This window comes from Littorina saxatilis, unplaced genomic scaffold (genome assembly GCF_037325665.1).
Source record: "Littorina saxatilis isolate snail1 unplaced genomic scaffold, US_GU_Lsax_2.0 scaffold_1764, whole genome shotgun sequence".
NCBI lineage: Eukaryota > Metazoa > Mollusca > Gastropoda > Littorinimorpha > Littorinidae > Littorina > Littorina saxatilis.
In genome coordinates, this window is record NW_027129383.1 from 2456 (window position 1) to 19950 (window position 17495).

A 17495-nucleotide genomic window follows, 5' to 3' on the forward strand; every position below is an offset into this window, starting at 1 on the left:
TTTGTTTTAATTTTTAATATTTTTCATTAATGAACCCTCCTCTTTTTGTTCAAAGTATAACCAACTGTTACGTGGCAAAACACGTGTAACAGATAAAAAGCCATCTATTGGATGCGTGTATCATACGGGGCGATATTCATGACGTCATGGTTATTTATAGAGACAACTCATGTTGCTTCGACATAGAATGGGTTATTGATTTCTATGATATCTTTCTCAGAACAGTCTCTTCTTCAACTTGTATCAATAAAAGGATTTGCGTTGATGAATAATTTTTGTTTGTATGTTTGCTTGCAAACTGAACTTTAAAGCTCCATTTCAGACTGCTCATTTACAAAGTGCGACGGCTTTTCTTTCTTTCCTTTTAAAGAGGAATTAAAAAAAAGGCCTTCTTTGTGCGATATTTCAACCGTGACAGTAGGCCTAGAGCGAGTACGGACTGCGGAACAAGGAAAAGTTACTGAACGGTTTTTACCATAGGAAAACTGTAAGTGAGATCATTTGAACAGAGGAAACGAATTCACGGACATTGGACCTCATTTAAACCGAGCATACGATGTGTATGCACGCGCGCGTACGTGTGTGCACATGCAGGGCCTTGTATCAAAGTGCTTGGTCGGGACAGGTCAATCGAGATAGTATACCCTATTACCATCGACTGTAGTACAATGTTGTAGTATAACTACAGTTTTTATTACTACTACATGATACTTCGATATACTTGTAGTACCTGTCACGACCACGCACTTTGATATAATAAGCCCCTGTGATGTTTAAAATTTTTTTTTACTGTCTGTCTTTCTGTCTAAGTCGGTGTGCTGTATAGTGTTTATTTTGGAAGACTTTCGTCATTGACTGTGTCCTAACAGCGCAGGGAAGTGTTTTGTTAGATGCCGAATTGTCACGTTTGATCGTGTTACCAGCCAAGTCATCTGGTGCGGGTTTTCAGAAAGTAAAATGTATGTGGGTTGGGCTGGATCAATGAGGACGTTACGCGAGGGTGAAATGTGTGGCTGAGTCGTATGCATTTGTCACGGTCTTGTACAAAAGTCTGTAAGGATGGTATTCAAACGGGGCTGATATGTCTCCAAGCTGAATGATTGTGCCAAAATGTAATACTGTAATCTCAGTCCAGGTGTCGGCGTTCTGGAAGTAACCTTTTATGTACCACACGGTACACGTGAGACGATGTTCATTTGTGCTCTGCTTTCGGTTTTTTGTGTGCAGCTTGCTATTTGACGTGGTCGTTCACATTTTGCTTCGTGGTTAATTTTCTGCACGAAAGGTATTCGCGTAATATTCCTCCTCTGTCTTGGAAACTGGGTAGGCCTACTCTGCTTTTTTTTTTAGGTTTATTTTAAGACTCTCTTCTCTCTTACAGTACACTCTCTCGCAGGTCAAATCGTAAATCGTTGAACTTTCAGAAATATCAAAAGAAAGCTTGCTGAGGCAGACGTTTCAGAGTAGGCCTAATCTTTAGCTACACTGAACATGGAAAGCTGTTTGAACGCGAATTTTGAGCAGTAATTTTACTACTGTCACTGAGAAAATACCGTTTCATCATTGCAACAACAGTATTCAAGGATATCCCGACCAGGAAATGTTTTGAATGACACGATGACAACAGAATCAATTTTTGAGAGTTTTTCTCTCGAGAAAGTTCGAGATAAAGGTAAGAGTGCATGCACCCCTTGACATTTATTTATTTATTTATTTATTCCTTCGTTCTTTTCTTTCTTAATTCATTCATTCATTCATGCATTGAATCATTCATACCTTTCTTTCTTCCGTCCTTCCTTCCTTCCTTCCTTCATTTATTCCTTTCTTTCTTTCTTTCTTTCTTTAATTGGTATGGACGAATGCATTGTTCTTGACTTTAAACAACTATTGTTTATTCTGTGAGCAAGAGCAGAAGACGAGAGAAACTATTACGGTACGGTGGGTGTGAGAGTTACACGGCAAGGGTTTCTTCGTAACATGATTATGGCAAGTCGAATTCTCAAAGTTCTGTGTCATGCAAACTCAGTTTTGATTCACCTACTCAAAATGTGTTTTGAGGTGTGAAGGCGTTTGATGATTGAAGCGTTTGATAGTATGAGCAGAGTGCCTGGTCTTGTTGGTACTTTGTGTGCTTTAATGAGACAGACACATATTATCGTTGAGTGTTTTTCAAAACATGCTGCGATCGCGCACGACTGGGCATCGCTGTAGCAGAGCAATCCTCCAAAAACATTCAATTGTGTTTACAGGACTTTGACCCTTTGACCGAACGAACCATGGGTTAGGCAGGATTAGGGTAAGGTTAGGGCTAGGGCTAGGGTTAGGGTTAGTTCAGTGTTCACGACCTGATTAATCTCCCCATGTTAGCGCATGCGCATTGACCGCAATGAGAAGGATTGTTCAGGCAGAGTTTTCAGTTCGTGACACCGGGTCTCCCTCAAGTATATAAACTCGGAGGCAAAAGAAACGCAAATAAAGGATGCGTTAATTAAACCTTTATGGACTTGAAATAACAAGAAAATAATGATACTAGCATGTTCTGCACGTGTCGTTTTAGCGGTCTTATCTTGTCAGAACCGTGTTTGCCGTTATCTGGGTCATACGTGAGGTCTTGTTGACGGGGATCCCAAACCGTCATGGGGACCACTTTCAGCACATGCACAATGTGGAAAAGCAGCTTTTCGTGTTCAGAGTGTTCAGGCAAGCTGTACCGTACTCACAAAACTGTTACAACATTCATTTCTGCGACACAGGCGCGATGCCGAGACTATCACCAGATCAGCGCCAACAGGCGATCGGGAGACTTGATGCCAGACATTCAGTTCAGCAAGTTGCTAGGGCATTTGGAGTAAATGTCACCACGGTTTATCGCCTGCAGCAACGTTTTCATGCCACTAACAGTACCTGCGACTTACCAGGGCGTGGCAGACCCCGGGTAACAACAGCTCGACAAGATCGCCGTCTTGTCCATCAACACCAGCGAGATGCATTCGAAACTCCCGCCAACCAGCCCGTAACACATTTGGGGTGCATGGACAGTGCCAGAACTCTACGCCGACGCCTTGGTGGGCAGAACCTGGTAAATCGGCGTCCTGCTCGACGTCCTGTCTTGACAGCTCAGCATCGCCTGGATCGTCTAGCCTGGGCCCAGCAGCATGCCCACTGGCGCCATCGGGACTGGCGGAGGGTTCTTTTTTCGGACGAGAAGCGCTTTTGCCTGGAACCTGGCGATGGGCGTGTCCGGATCTGGCGAAGACCTGAACAGCGGTTTGCTAACAATAACATCCTGCAGCATGATCGATGGGGAGGTGCCAGCGTCATGATATGGGGCGCCATTGGTGTCAATTAGCGAGTGGGACCTGTCGTCTTTCAGAACGTCGGCCAAGGTCGTGGGAATGGTGTCAATGCAGAACGCTACATCAATAAAGTCCTGCGTCCCTATGTGGTTCCATTTGTCCAGAGGTACCGGAACTGCCTGTTCCAGCAAGACAATGCCCGTCCCCATACTGCACATTCTACCCAGGACAGGTTGCGTCACAACAGCGTGAACATTCTGCCTCATCCTGCTGATCTCCGGATCTCAACCCAATCGAACACTTTTGGGACATCATGCAAAGAAGAATTAATGCCCTTGCCCGGAGACCCCGCACAGCAGCAGAACTGCGTGCTGCCGTGACCCAGGTGTGGGCTCAGGTCCCTCAGCAGCAAATTAATCACCTCGTCCTCTCCATGTACCGGAGGTGCGCCACAGTCATCAACGCCCAGGGAGGAGCAACACGCTATTGACTTTCAACAGTCTTCAAACAGTGTTCAGTGGAACATGGCACGTCATGCTCTCATCCCATTACACTTTTCCGTATGGTTTTTGTATCGGTCAATTCGTTTCCTTGTTATTGTTAACCCGAAATAATTAATTCGACATTAAAATTCATGGGTAACCCATCTTCACTGCAGCATTTGCGTTTCTTTTGCCTCTGAGTTTAGGACAGACAATTAAGGATGATAACTATTGAGAACTCTCGGCAGCTCACAAATCTCTGATGTTGATGTGGGCGGACTATAGGCATGTTCCCTTTGTTCCTAAATGTTTATGGGCGGGCAATAGCCTGTCAAAGCAAGGGTAATCGAGGTGTGTTTCTATTTTTAGTTTACAACACTATCGGGGGTGAATCATACAAACTGTTACCGCCAGCTGATGCCCTGCGGAAATGGCTGACACTTCTTCCAAAAGAAATCACAGAGAAAATCGACGTGGCTCTGGATCAGGCAATGCCGTTCATGCCTCCTGATTTTACACCGGAATTGCTTTCTTCTGCTAACGAGACAGTGCCATCTGTGACCCATACCGACATCATGTGTGTAAGTAAAACGTGTAGCAGAAGTAGTCAACTGGTTGCATCACTCTAACTATAGTCGTTTTGAAGGCATCCATAACTATAAGCATTCGAACACGTTGAACAAAAAACTTGTACATTTGTTTATATTGAATCACGCCTGCTGTGTCCCAGGCGAACCAATCTAAAGCAGTTGGTTTGATGCATTTTGAGTTTAAAAAAAAAAGCAAATAAAAGAGCTTGTGCTGTCATCTTTGTCCGACAATCGCGCAACTTCATTTCTTCAAAGCGTATTGTGCCAAGTGAACAATTAGCTGTCAGTTGCTCCATTTTCACAACAAACCATTTTGAATAATTAATGTTTTGCTTTACAGATAAAAAGCCATGTACGAAAGTATGTCGATGTAGAAACGCACCACCCCCCCCCCCCCCAAAAAAAAAAAGAACAAAACCAAGGTTTTTTTTTCACGGAACGGGGACAAAAAGTTTATTTCGTTTGATTGTATTATTTCTTGTTTACTAGATGTGCTTGCATCTGTCCATGGAATCAAAAGATTACACGAAGGTTGCCGCTCTCATTTACACATTGGACAGAGCGCTTTACAGGTATGACTCAAGCTTACCTGTTAAAAGGTAGCTTCCTTCTCTTGTCACTCATCATGTTGCAACCATCCCAGATGGGTTATTCTCCACAGCTGGGTACCATTTTGTGACAAACATTCTTTAATGATAATAACGTATATCAAATGGCAACTAGAATGTATTCTCTTTACTTTTTTCATTTATACTCCAGTAAGATAATGATACAGACATTGAACAAAAAACATAGTGTAGTGGAGGAGTGGAAGGGTAGTAGTAGAAGACACGAAGCCCAAGTCCAAGCGTCTTGTTTCAACTTTTTATTTAAGAAAACAATGCAAGGAAACGTAGAGGCCGAAGGCGAGACCCGTAGCCAGCAAAGCAAGTGTAGTGTCGTGTTCAGCTGCTAGGAGCGAATGCATGCTTATGCGACGAAAATACAGTTTAACGACCTCTCTGCTTAGAGCAATTTGGGTCAAAGATATCAGAGCGCATGCTTATGCCGGTGTCCGGCCTATACTTATAGCCCCGGCGCGGACTGCACAGAAAGCACCGTCCGGCGGGAATAAAAATCGCCTGAATACGGCCAGAAACACGGAATCTGTGTTTCTTACACTTGCTTTACCCTACGTTATTTAAACAAATACATAACCAATCATAACAAACAATACATCAAATTAAAGCTACGACCTTTAGCTTTCCATTGCAATAGATCACATTTCGTAAAAACTTATATTTATTTAGTAGGATGCAAAAACAATGGTCCTAGTGAAGGCACTGAACCAACTTCAGTGCGGAAAATTACAAAACTCTCTAAACTGGAATAATGGACAGACTCATAAATCATACAGATAAAAAGAAGAACCCTAGACAAACATCATGATATGCGTTACTTGGGGGGAAATTATACATTGACTTAGTACGAAGCGGTAAAGTCCGAAAGTAAATGGAATCGGCTAAATTCCTGCGCGAGTACCTGTCTGCATAAATTAGCAATCTTTGCAGAGCAACCAAGCATCACTCATTACAACCAAATCCTTATAAACAAACTAAAATCATATGCAACATAGGTACGGGATATGTAATAGTGATACAAAAATGACAAAACAATGATTGAAAAGACAAAGATGAGTTTGTGAGAATCAATTTCTCTCGACGATACATGAAAACCGGTCAAGGTCAGAGTGACGCTTTGGTCAGTTCGAAGCATTATCGTAAATAACACAATAATATGCAGCCATCCAGCCTAATCAGTGACTTCTATGCAAACCTAAATATAATTAGGACCGTATCAAAGATAAAAGGGACTTTGAAAGATAGAAGTTAGGTAGATATATAAAGAAAGGTATTTTATTAGAATTTGCGCCGGCAAGGTGCGCGCGCATCATCGTATCGTCTGCTATGGGATGGGTTATCCCGTTTGTACTGTACACAAGGCTGTTTCGCTATGCGATGATTAGAGTGTTTAGGGTAGCGAAGTGCACTTTGCTACAATAGTATGCATTTTGTCTGGGGTTGTTTTTTTTTGGTGTTAAATTGTTAGTACATATTTCAATCCATGTCACATCCCCTGGTATATCCATGTTACTCGAGTGATGTACTCTGAAATGCTTGTAATCTATTAAACGTATAGACAAACATAATGCGCAAGTATTTATAATTCTTTCTTTGCATGCCACGCGTGCGGATATATATGGAACCAGTATTTATTAACGAATTTGTATGGTTAAAATAATGTCTCAGTTAAATAAAGAAATATCACCTTCGTAACATGGTTTCCACTGGTACACAGCTCTGGAGAATAACACAGATCTGTTCAGGCTTTTACATGGGTTAAGAGCATCCTCCAACTTGATCATCACCTTCATGCGGGGATATAGCTCAGTTGGTAGCGCGCTGGATTTGTATTCAGTTGGCCGCTGTCAGCGTGAGTTCGATCCCAGGTTCGGCGGAAATTTATTTCACAGAGTCAACTTTGTGTGCAGACTCTCTTCGGTGTCCGAACCTCCCCCCGTGTACACTACATTGGATGTGCACGTTAAAGATCCCACGATTGACAAAAGGGTCTCTCCTGGCAAAATTGCTTAGGCACAGTTAATAATTGTCTATCTATACCCGTGTGACTTGGAATAATAGGCCGTGAAAGGTAAATATGCGCCGAAATGGCTGCAATCTACTGGCCGTATAAAATTTCATCTCACACGGCATCACTGCAGAGCGCCTAGAACTGTACCCATGGAATATGCGCGATATAAGACTCATTGATTGATTGATTGATTGATCGACCTGGCTATTTTGTGTGCAGATTTGGAATGTTTTTGTTTAATTAATTTCGTAACTGACAGCTGTGGCGATCAACATGCAATATTAATTAAGCAAAATATTCCCAATCTGCACAGAACGTTGACAAGGGAAAGGATGCTTTCATTCAATTTGTTCTTGCATGCATGCTAGTGATTGGGTAAGGTTGTGCGAGTTTGTGTTCGCAGCCTACAGCACTGTGTGACGATTGTTCCTGTGCAGGTTTAGGCGATCCAAGCCTCTACTGAGCCTTGTATCAGAACTACGCCGAGTCAGCCCTGAGACCGCAGTAGCTCCGCAAGTGACTCTCCGTAGTGCAAGAGTCTTGAAGGACGAGGGCGACCTCAACGGAGCCTTGACAGTGATAAAAACCATCATTAACAGAGGTAACAGTGTGCCACACCATGAAACTACACACGCAGAAAGATGCAACCTAAGTCTCTCTCTCTCTCTCTCTCTCTCTCTCAGGCTCTCTCTCTCTCTCCCTCTCTCTCTCTCTCTCTCTCTCTCTCTCTCTCTCTCTCTCATGTTTCCCGGCAAAGCGTCCCAAAACCTGAGTGTGTCGGGCCTCTGTGTGGACGATTTAACGCACTGGTTGACCAACATTGATAAGTCCAAATTAAATGATTTGAAAGTTTTAGAAGAATTTTGCAAATCAAAACAAATTCCATGTCAAGCAAAAATTCCCCTTCTTACAGTACCTGAAGGTTTTCACGCACTTACACACCTCAAGCAAACAGGCACCCGGGGGCTCGATGGGCCTGATTGTAGGATTCTTAAATTGTCAGCCCCCGTAATTTCTGAAACACTTACCTACATTTACAATTTCTGTTTAGACAAAAACATATTTTCCAGTCGCCCTGAAACAGGCTAAAGTCATTCCTCTGTTTAAATCAGGTGACAAAAGAGACCCCTCAAATTATAGGCCAATTTCCATTTTGTCTGTGTTATCAAAACCACTGGAAAAGCATATCAACAAACACATCCTAACACATTTCAACCAAAACAACTTATTCCATCCTAAACAATCAGGATTTAGAGCTAAGCATTCCTGCCACACTGCCTTAATCTCTCTTGTTGATCAGTGGTTGGACAAAATAAACGATATTGAATTCTGTGGTGCCATTTTCGTGGACTTTGCAAAAGCCTTTGACGTAATTGATCACACATTATTGCTTAGAAAATTCGGTTTGTATGGCGTCGGATATGATACTATCAATCTTGTTAGTTCATTCCTCTCTGACAGACAACAGACAGTTCTTACAAACACTAGAGCATCGAGCATGCAAGCTGTAGATTACGGTGTACCACAAGGATCGGTATTAAGACCTCTGCTCTTCTCAATATATGTTAATGACCTCCCCCTTTATATTCAATATTTATGTGAACTTTTTGCAGATGATACCACAATTCACTCCAGTAACAAAAAATTAACTCGCTTATCAGAATCCCTCCAAGGGAGTCTAAACCAGCTGATAGAATGGACTGACCTAAATCACATGTCTCTTAACCCAAAGAAAACCAAATATATGATAATTACAACTAGACAACAAGTCGCGTAAGGCGAAAATACAACATTTAGTCAAGTAGCCGTCGAACTCACAGAATGAAACTGAACGCAATGCAACGCAGCAAGACCGTATACTCGTAGCATCGTCAGTCCACTGCTCACGGCAAAGGCAGTGAAATTGACAAGAAGAGCGGGGTAGTAGTTGCGCTGAGAATGATAGCACGCTTTTCAGTACCTCTCTTCGTTTTAACTTTCTGAGCGTGTTTTTAATCCAAACATATCATATCTATATGTTTTTGGAATCAGGAACCGACAAGGAATAAGGTGAAAGTGTTTTTAAATTGATTTCGGCAAATTAATTTTGATAATAATTTTTATATATTTAATTTTCAGAGCTTGTTTTTAATCCAAATATAACATATTTATATGTTTTTGGAATCAGCAAATGATGGAAAATAAGATGAACGTAAATTTGGATCGTTTTATAATATTTTTTTTTTTTTACAATTTTCAGATTTTTAATGACCAAAGTTATTACATAATTTTTAAGCCACCAAGCTGAAATGCAATACCGAAGTCCGGGCTTCGTCGAAGATTACTTGACCAAATTTTCAACCAATTTGGTTGAAAAATGAGGGCGTGACAGTGCCGCCTCAACTTTCACGAAAAGCCGGATATGACGTCATCAAAGACATTTATCAAAAAAATGAAAGAAAACGTATGGGGATATCATACCCAGGAACTCTCATGTCAAATTTCATAAAGATCGGTCCAGTAGTTTAGTCTAAATCGCTCTACACACACACACACACACAGACACACACACACACACGCACATACACCACGACCCTCGTCTCGATTCCCCCCTCTACGTTAAAACATTTAGTCAAAACTTGACTAAATGTAAAAACGACAGAATTTTACCTCAACTGGTCCAGATTTCATGATTGACGGCAACATAGTGGAAAAAGTCGACCATCACAAAGTTCTAGGTGTCCACATCGATAACAACCTGTCTTGGTCAACTCACATTGAACAACTTAGTAAATTAGTGTCAAAGAAAGTGTACCTCTTATCTAGAATTAAACACTTCCTTAATTGTCAAGCCAGGAAGTTATTTTTCACTGCTCATATTCAGTCTTTTATTGATTACGCATCCACTCTATGGGACTCAGCAAGTGATAATTCCCTAAAGCTACTCAGCAGATTACACAAAAGAGCGCTAAAAGTAGTATTATTCAAACAGACTACTCTCACCGACTCGGACTACATCAACATAGGGGTTATAACAAAGCAATAATGATGCATAAAATTATGACAGAAAATGCACCCCAAACCATTTGTTCAAAGTTCTCTTTGAAGAATTCGCACCACTTTATAAAACTAAACACTCCTCTTCCTAGGATAGACTTATTTAAATCAAGTCTTGTTTATTCAGGAAGCAGCCTCTGGAACGCTCTTCCCGACCGGCACGGTTGGCTTAGTGGTAAGGCGTCCGCCCCGTGATCGGGAGGTCGTGGGTTCGAACCCCGGCCGGGTCATACCTAAGACTTTAAAATTGGCAATCTAGTGGCTGCTCCGCCTGGCGTCTGGCATTATGGGGTTAGTGCTAGGACTGGTTGGTCCGGTGTCAGAATAATGTGACTGGGTGAGACATGAAGCCTGTGCTGCGACTTCTGTCTTGTGTGTGGCGCACGTTATATGTCAAAGCAGCACCGCCCTGATATGGCCCTTCGTGGTCGGCTGGGCGTTAAGCAAACAAACAAACAAACAAACGCTCTTCCGGACGCCCTGCGGCAATCCACCAATACGGATTCTTTTAGAACCAAATATTCTTTCCATTTAATGAACTCTATGAAAAATAAACTAGATTGGTATGTTCTCTTTGTATACAGTTGTTCATTATCGGAATTATGGTTTATTGTGACAAAATCACGAAGATTTGGCTCTGTAATTCATTGTTTTGCTGAGCTAATGTATTGTTGGGTTACTTTCCGTTTATCTTCATTGCTTTACATCCAAGTTTGAACACTGTCTTATGATCTACAATTCTTCTACATAATGCGCTTCATGTACATAAACTTATATGTTCTACCATTAATGTTTTTATGTAACCTTTTTTTTTCCATAGTCATAGTTACGGTATAGTAAAATAGTTTAGTCCCTCTTTAGGGCGAGGGCCAGATGCAAACAAGAAGGGCAAAGCCCATACGACTCACATGCTTTACACATTTTTCCTACCAAAATACATGTGACCTTGACCCAAGGTCAAGGTCATCCAAGGTCATGCAACACAAAGCTGTTAATTCAAGACATAGGAAGTACAATGGTGCTTATTGGCTCTTTCTACCATGAGATATGGTCACTTTTAGTGGTTCACTACCTTATTTTGGTCACATTTCATAAGGGTCAAAGTGACCTTGACCTTGATCATATGTGACCAAATGTGTCTCATGATGAAAGCATAACATGTGCCCCACATAATTTTTAAGTTTGAAACAGTTATCTTCCATAGTTCAGGGTCAAGGTCACTTCAAAATATGTATACAATCCAACTTTGAAGAGCTCCTGTGACCTTGACCTTGAAGCAAGGTAAACCAAACTGGTATCAAACGATGGGGCTTACTTTGCCCTATATATCATATATAGGTGAGGTATTGAATCTCAAAAACTTCAGAGAAAATGTGAAAAATGTGAAAAATAGCTGTTTTTTAGGCAACATTTATGGCCCCTGCGACCTTGACCTTGAAGCAAGGTCAAGATGCTATGTATGTTTTTTGGGGCCTTGTCATCATACACCATCTTGCCAAATTTGGTACTGATAGACTGAATAGTGTCCAAGAAATATCCAACGTTAAAGTTTTCCGGACGGACGGACGGACGGACGGACGACTCGGGTGAGTACATAGACTCACTTTTGCTTCGCATGTGAGTCAAAAAGCATATCTATGCTTATTCTTGTCACCCTCGAAAAATAAAGATTTGTCATTGTCATTGTCTTTGTCATTGTCTCTCTCTCTCTCTCTAAATATAAATGCATGACATGATAGAATCAATTCATGGCATGAAACTAGAATTCAGAAACGAATGGATGATTCTTCCTTTTCTTTTGACTCCATCATGACCCCGCTGTAACCTTGCATTCGACGAGGGTCAACCCAACTCAGATTATGTTTGGAGATCATCAAACCCTGGAAGCGAGTAACATTTTAAAATTCTAGCTTCAAAAAACATCTGAGAAAACCTGAACGTTAAGATTGTATGTGTTCATGGCCCTCTGTCAAGACAGACGAACACTACTCATTATTATGACTCACTGACTATTTAGATGAGCCAAACACACAGACACAGAAACACACAATAGCAACAATTAAGTCAAAACCAAACCTTACAAGTCAACAAAACCTACGAACAAACAGCATAATGACCAAGAGTGAAATTGTCTGCCAATAAAACTTTGCAGAGGATGGCTGGCAATATAAGGACGAGAAACAATATCTGGACACCAAAGCTGCCTGTTTGCATGTCAAGGGACAGATCTACCATAACCTTGGTGAGACTAAAATCACATGTCTTCTGCGTACGAGTCTGTGTGTGTGTGTGTGTGTGTGTGTGTGTGTGTGTGTGTGTGTGTGTCTACACAGGGCACGGGGAGAGAAAAACAAAAGTATCATGATGATGATGATGATGATGATGATGATGATGATGATGATGATGATGATGCACCCGATGTACACATATTAGCAAGCCCACAAGTTCATACACAGTATGAGCTTATGTTAAACCAGGTAGATGATGATGATGATGATGATGATGATGATGATGATGGGAATGATTATGACGACGACGACGATGGTAATAACGACGATGGTGATGGCGACAACGACGACGAAGATGCTGATTGTTTCAGAACTGTGGCAGTATGCAATCCCTCCACTGGTGGAAGGAGCAGAAATCTTTCAGAAAGTGCAGGACCGTAAGGGTGTCAGTACCTGTCTCTTTGTCCTTTCACGTTGTCTCTGTCGTCTGCAGCAACACCAGTATGATGCCCTTCGCAGGTAACGTATTACAACAAAAAAAAAAGAAAAAAAAAAGACAGAACTACACGGCTTCCTGTGCTATACCAAGTTAACAAGAATGTTCCTTTTTAACATTTAGTCCATTTTGAGTAAATACATTCCGGCAAACTTAGAATTGAGAGGGAAGTAAGGGGTGTAGCCTATGTGTGCATGTGTCTGCGTGCGTATAGAACAATTCCCAGAAACTACATGACATATATTATTGAAACTTTACGTGTAAATTTGTCCCGATGATATCCCCAATATTTGTTTTTGATAACTACCTTTAATGATGTCATTTCCGACTTAGAAAACAACAACACACACAACGACTTTTTCTACGTTGATTATAAACTCAGAGACTGAAAAAGAGAGGAGAGAGCGCTGTGGCAATTTTCTGACTTTTTTCGACCCCTTCCTTATTCTAACGTATAAAAGATCAACGCACGACGACTAATTATTCTGAATCATAAACACTTTGAAGGCAAAACGAACAAGATTTTAGGTGATTAGTTCATTAATATAAATTCGGCAGCAAGAAAACATACTATGTACAAGATAGGCTTTCTATCTTTAGCTGGAGGGCATATATAATTATGCTTTGTTTGAACGGAAAATGTGCTCAGAAATAAAGAAATTATCCGTTTTGTGCAAACTTGGTTTCACTGTCACCAAGACTACTGAGTCAGCGATGTCAAGGGTTTATGTCAGCCCAGCAATTACTAGTATCAGTGATATATGATTCAGTGTGTTCAGTTTCAATATTTTAGGCCAACAGATTGACTAAATGTTTGACATCGCTTTACCCAATTAGTTTAGATGTTCAAATGCGAGCGAAAGGAGCTTTTCTATATTTTGAAGAAAGAAACACACAAAACCAATAAAACTGGTATATAACACATGAAGTCATGTAGTATTCTGTTCATCCATCATTCTCATGATTCTGTATTTCTTTGCAATATACATCTACTGCAGGCCTGAAAGTGGGGAGTATTTACTCGCCATCTACTATATAATACTGGTAGGATTTTCGGTGGTTTTTCGATTCCTGTGACCAAACCGCGCGGATTTGTGCCTTCTCCTTCGGTTGCTATGCCAACGTGACCCAGGAAATCGATTCCGCTAGGTCCCGACTTCCAATTTTGTCCACGAACAAAGTTTGAAGAGGTTTGTCTCGCAAATTTGAGCAGACAACAGTGAACTTTGACCTGAACTTTGACATCGCGGCGAAAGAGATCTGTAATTGGTTCTTCTTCAACTTTCGGTTCGACTAAACACGTGACCGCACCTCAGACGAACCTAGCTGTGTGTTTTATTTCTCTACCCCAGACGAACCTAAAATAATAAGAAGATAGATAGATCTGTTTATCTGTTAATGGAACTCCAAAATATTCCATAGATTTGTTTACTAAATAGTTCGAAACATTATCACCTGATAAGTCGCCGTATAACCTTATAGGTTCCAGCGACTAAATATTTTCCCCCGGTTCAACCATAGACATGTACGTCATCATGATCTCCCCTTAATTTGACCGTTATTTTGGCTGTCTTAGTGAAATGGTAAGATATATCTCTATGTTTTTTACATGTAAGTGTTCGGAAAAAATACAGTTATAGCAGCTATGTACAAAAATAAGCAGCATATGCTCTTTTCGCCAAAGTAAAGTCCTTTTTTCTTCTGGTTTCTTATATGTGTCACAGCACACCGCAAGCTTTTAGGCGAATAGCAAGTGAGTGGTATATATATATCATCAATTTTATAGTAGATAACGGTGTAAAATACTTACCATGTTCATGTCCGTTATACGTTTTCAATGTTCCATATGTGTCATTTAATTGTGTGTTGCTTGATGCCATGTATGTATGTGTGTGTGTGTGTGTACATGACTTTAAATAAGCATGGATGGATGTGTGCACTCGATTGTGTGTGTGAACCATGTATATATTTTCTGTTGTCAATGTTGTCAATTACATATGTTATACTATGCGTTTGAATCATTAAGTATTTTAGACGTCATACTTTTTTTCGTATCTTCACGATGGCTTTTTACCCGTTTAAATTTTAATGCTTCCAACTTTCAAAGCGCTGCACGGCTGGGAAGAGATGCGCACTTTTATCACTGTTGTTCATGTAGACGTAATCATGGATTCATGCAAACGTCATACCTGCTGTATTTTATTTTGTTTGTTTGTATAGTCGCGTGCGGTCGCGCAGTCTTTTTGGTCAGTTCCGATTACCTCCCATTGATGCGAAAACCTATATGACTGTTTTTTGTTATTTTTCTCTCTGTTAATTCACCAGTGGCTATGTAACATGTGTTATACCTTATAGGTTCCAGCGACTAAATATTTTTCCCCGGTGCAACCATAGACATGTACGTCATCATGATCTCCCCTTAATTTGACCGTTATTTTGGCTACAGGTCTTAGTGAAATGGTAAGATATATCTCTATGTTTTTTACATGTAAGTGTTCGGAAAAAATACAGTTATAGCAGTTATGTACAAAAATAAGCAGCATATGCTCTTTTCGCCAAAGTAAAGTCCTTTTTTCTTCTGGTTTCTTATATGTGTCACAGCACACCGCAAGCTTTTAGGCGAATAGCAAGTGAGTGTATCATCAATTTTATAGTAGGTAACGGTGTAAATTACTTGCCATGTTCATGTCCATTATACGTTTTCCATATTCCATATGTGTCATTTAATTGTGTGTTGCTTGATGCCATGTATGTATGTATGTGTGTGTGTGTGTACATGACTTTAAATAAGCATGGATGGATGTGTGCACTCGATTGTGTGTGTGAACCATGTATATATTTTCTGTTGTCAATGTTGTCAATTACATATGTTATACTATGCGTTTGAATCATTAAGTATTTTAGACGTCATACTTTTTTTCGTATCTTCACGATGGCTTTTTACCCGTTTAAATTTTAATGCTTCCAACTTTCAAAGCGCTGCACGGCTGGGAAGAGATGCGCACTTTTATCACTGTTGTTCATGTAGACGTAATCATGGATTCATGCAAACGTCATACCTGCTGTATTTTATTTTGTTTGTTTGTATAGTCGCGTGCGGTCGCGCAGTCTTTTTGGTCAGTTCCGATTACCTCCCATTGATGCGAAAACTTATATGACTGTTTTTTGTTATTTTTCTCTCTGTTAATTCACCAGTGGCTATGTAACATGTGTTATACCTTATAGGTTCCAGCGACTAAATATTTTCCCCCGGTGCAACCATAGACATGTACGTCATCATGATCTCCCCTTAATTTGACCGTTATTTTGGCTGTCTTAGTGAAATGGTAAGATATATCTCTATGTTTTTTACATGTAAGTGTTCGGAAAAAATACAGTTATAGCAGTTATGTACAAAAATAAGCAGCATATGCTCTTTTCGCCAAAGTAAAGTCCTTTTTTCTTCTGGTTTCTTATATGTGTCACAGCACACCGCAAGCTTTTAGGCGAATAGCAAGTGAGTGGTATATATATATCATCAATTTTATAGTAGGTAACGGTGTAAATTACTTGCCATGGTCATGTCCATTATACGTTTTCCATATTCCATATGTGTCATTTAATTGTGTGTTGCTTGATGCCATGTATGTATGTATGTGTGTGTGTGTGTACATGACTTTAAATAAGCATGGATGGATGTGTGCACTCGATTGTGTGTGTGAACCATGTATATATTTTCTGTTGTCAATGTTGTCAATTACATATGTTATACTATGCGTTTGAATCATTAAGTATTTTAGACGTCATACTTTTTTTCGTATCTTCACGATGGCTTTTTACCCGTTTAAATTTTAATGCTTCCAACTTTCAAAGCGCTGCACGGCTGGGAAGAGATGCGCACTTTTATCACTGTTGTTCATGTAGACGTAATCATGGATTCATGCAAACGTCATACCTGCTGTATTTTATTTTGTTTGTTTGTATAGTCGCGTGCGGTCGCGCAGTCTTTTTGGTCAGTTCCGATTACCTCCCATTGATGCGAAAACCTATATGACTGTTTTTTGTTATTTTTCTCTCTGTTAATTCACCAGTGGCTATGTAACATGTGTTACAGAATTGCACCGGTGTAAGGGTTAACATTTTATTTTTCACCAAGAGAATATAATTCATTATATGCGGGATAATGTGCGGGGGGGGGGGGGGGGGGGGGGAGGGGGGCAAACAACATTTTCACAAGCACATAACCAACAAAATGACATCGCATGCGCAGCACACAAAGTGCGTAGCACGGGTACCACTAGTGGCGAGTAGAAATCTGTAAATGGCGAGTAGAATTGTTAATCAACTCGCCAAAGGCGAGTAAAGTTGCTGAAACACTGAATAGAAATGGTTGGTTTGGCAAGTAAAATTTGCTCTCTGGCTAGTAAATTATGAGAAGTACTCGCCAAAGGCGAGTGCCCCATTTTGTGGACTTTCAGCGCTGTACTGGCAGCTCAATCTTTGTGAGTCCAGAGTTTAACCCCTTGAACTTATTTACATAATACACACAAATGCTGAGATATGGCATAACTATGACATTGTGGTCTCTCGTAAGTTATTTAGTATAACTTTCTCTTTTCTTCAGGCATTAGTGGCCCGAACTGAATTTGTGGCAGCGGACTATTGATTTGACCAGTGTAAGTACATGTCTTGTGTTACAGAGAACATCCCAAGATGTTCACCACAGAACATCCGTGCTTCGAAGGCTATCGACAGGG

At 40.6% G+C, this 17495-nt stretch overlaps 1 protein-coding gene across 1 annotated transcript; it reads left to right on the top strand.

Moving 5' to 3' along the window:
• Nucleotides 1–551: 551 nt before the first annotated feature.
• Nucleotides 552–17495, top strand: LOC138957647 (alpha-protein kinase 1-like; the record flags this gene model as incomplete). Its single annotated transcript, XM_070328726.1, is given in 7 exon segments — nt 552–1672; nt 4148–4359; nt 4858–4940; nt 7437–7600; nt 12188–12277; nt 12635–12782; nt 17439–17495. Coding segments are annotated over 7 exon segments (809 nt in total), but the record flags the coding sequence as incomplete, so codon positions are not given.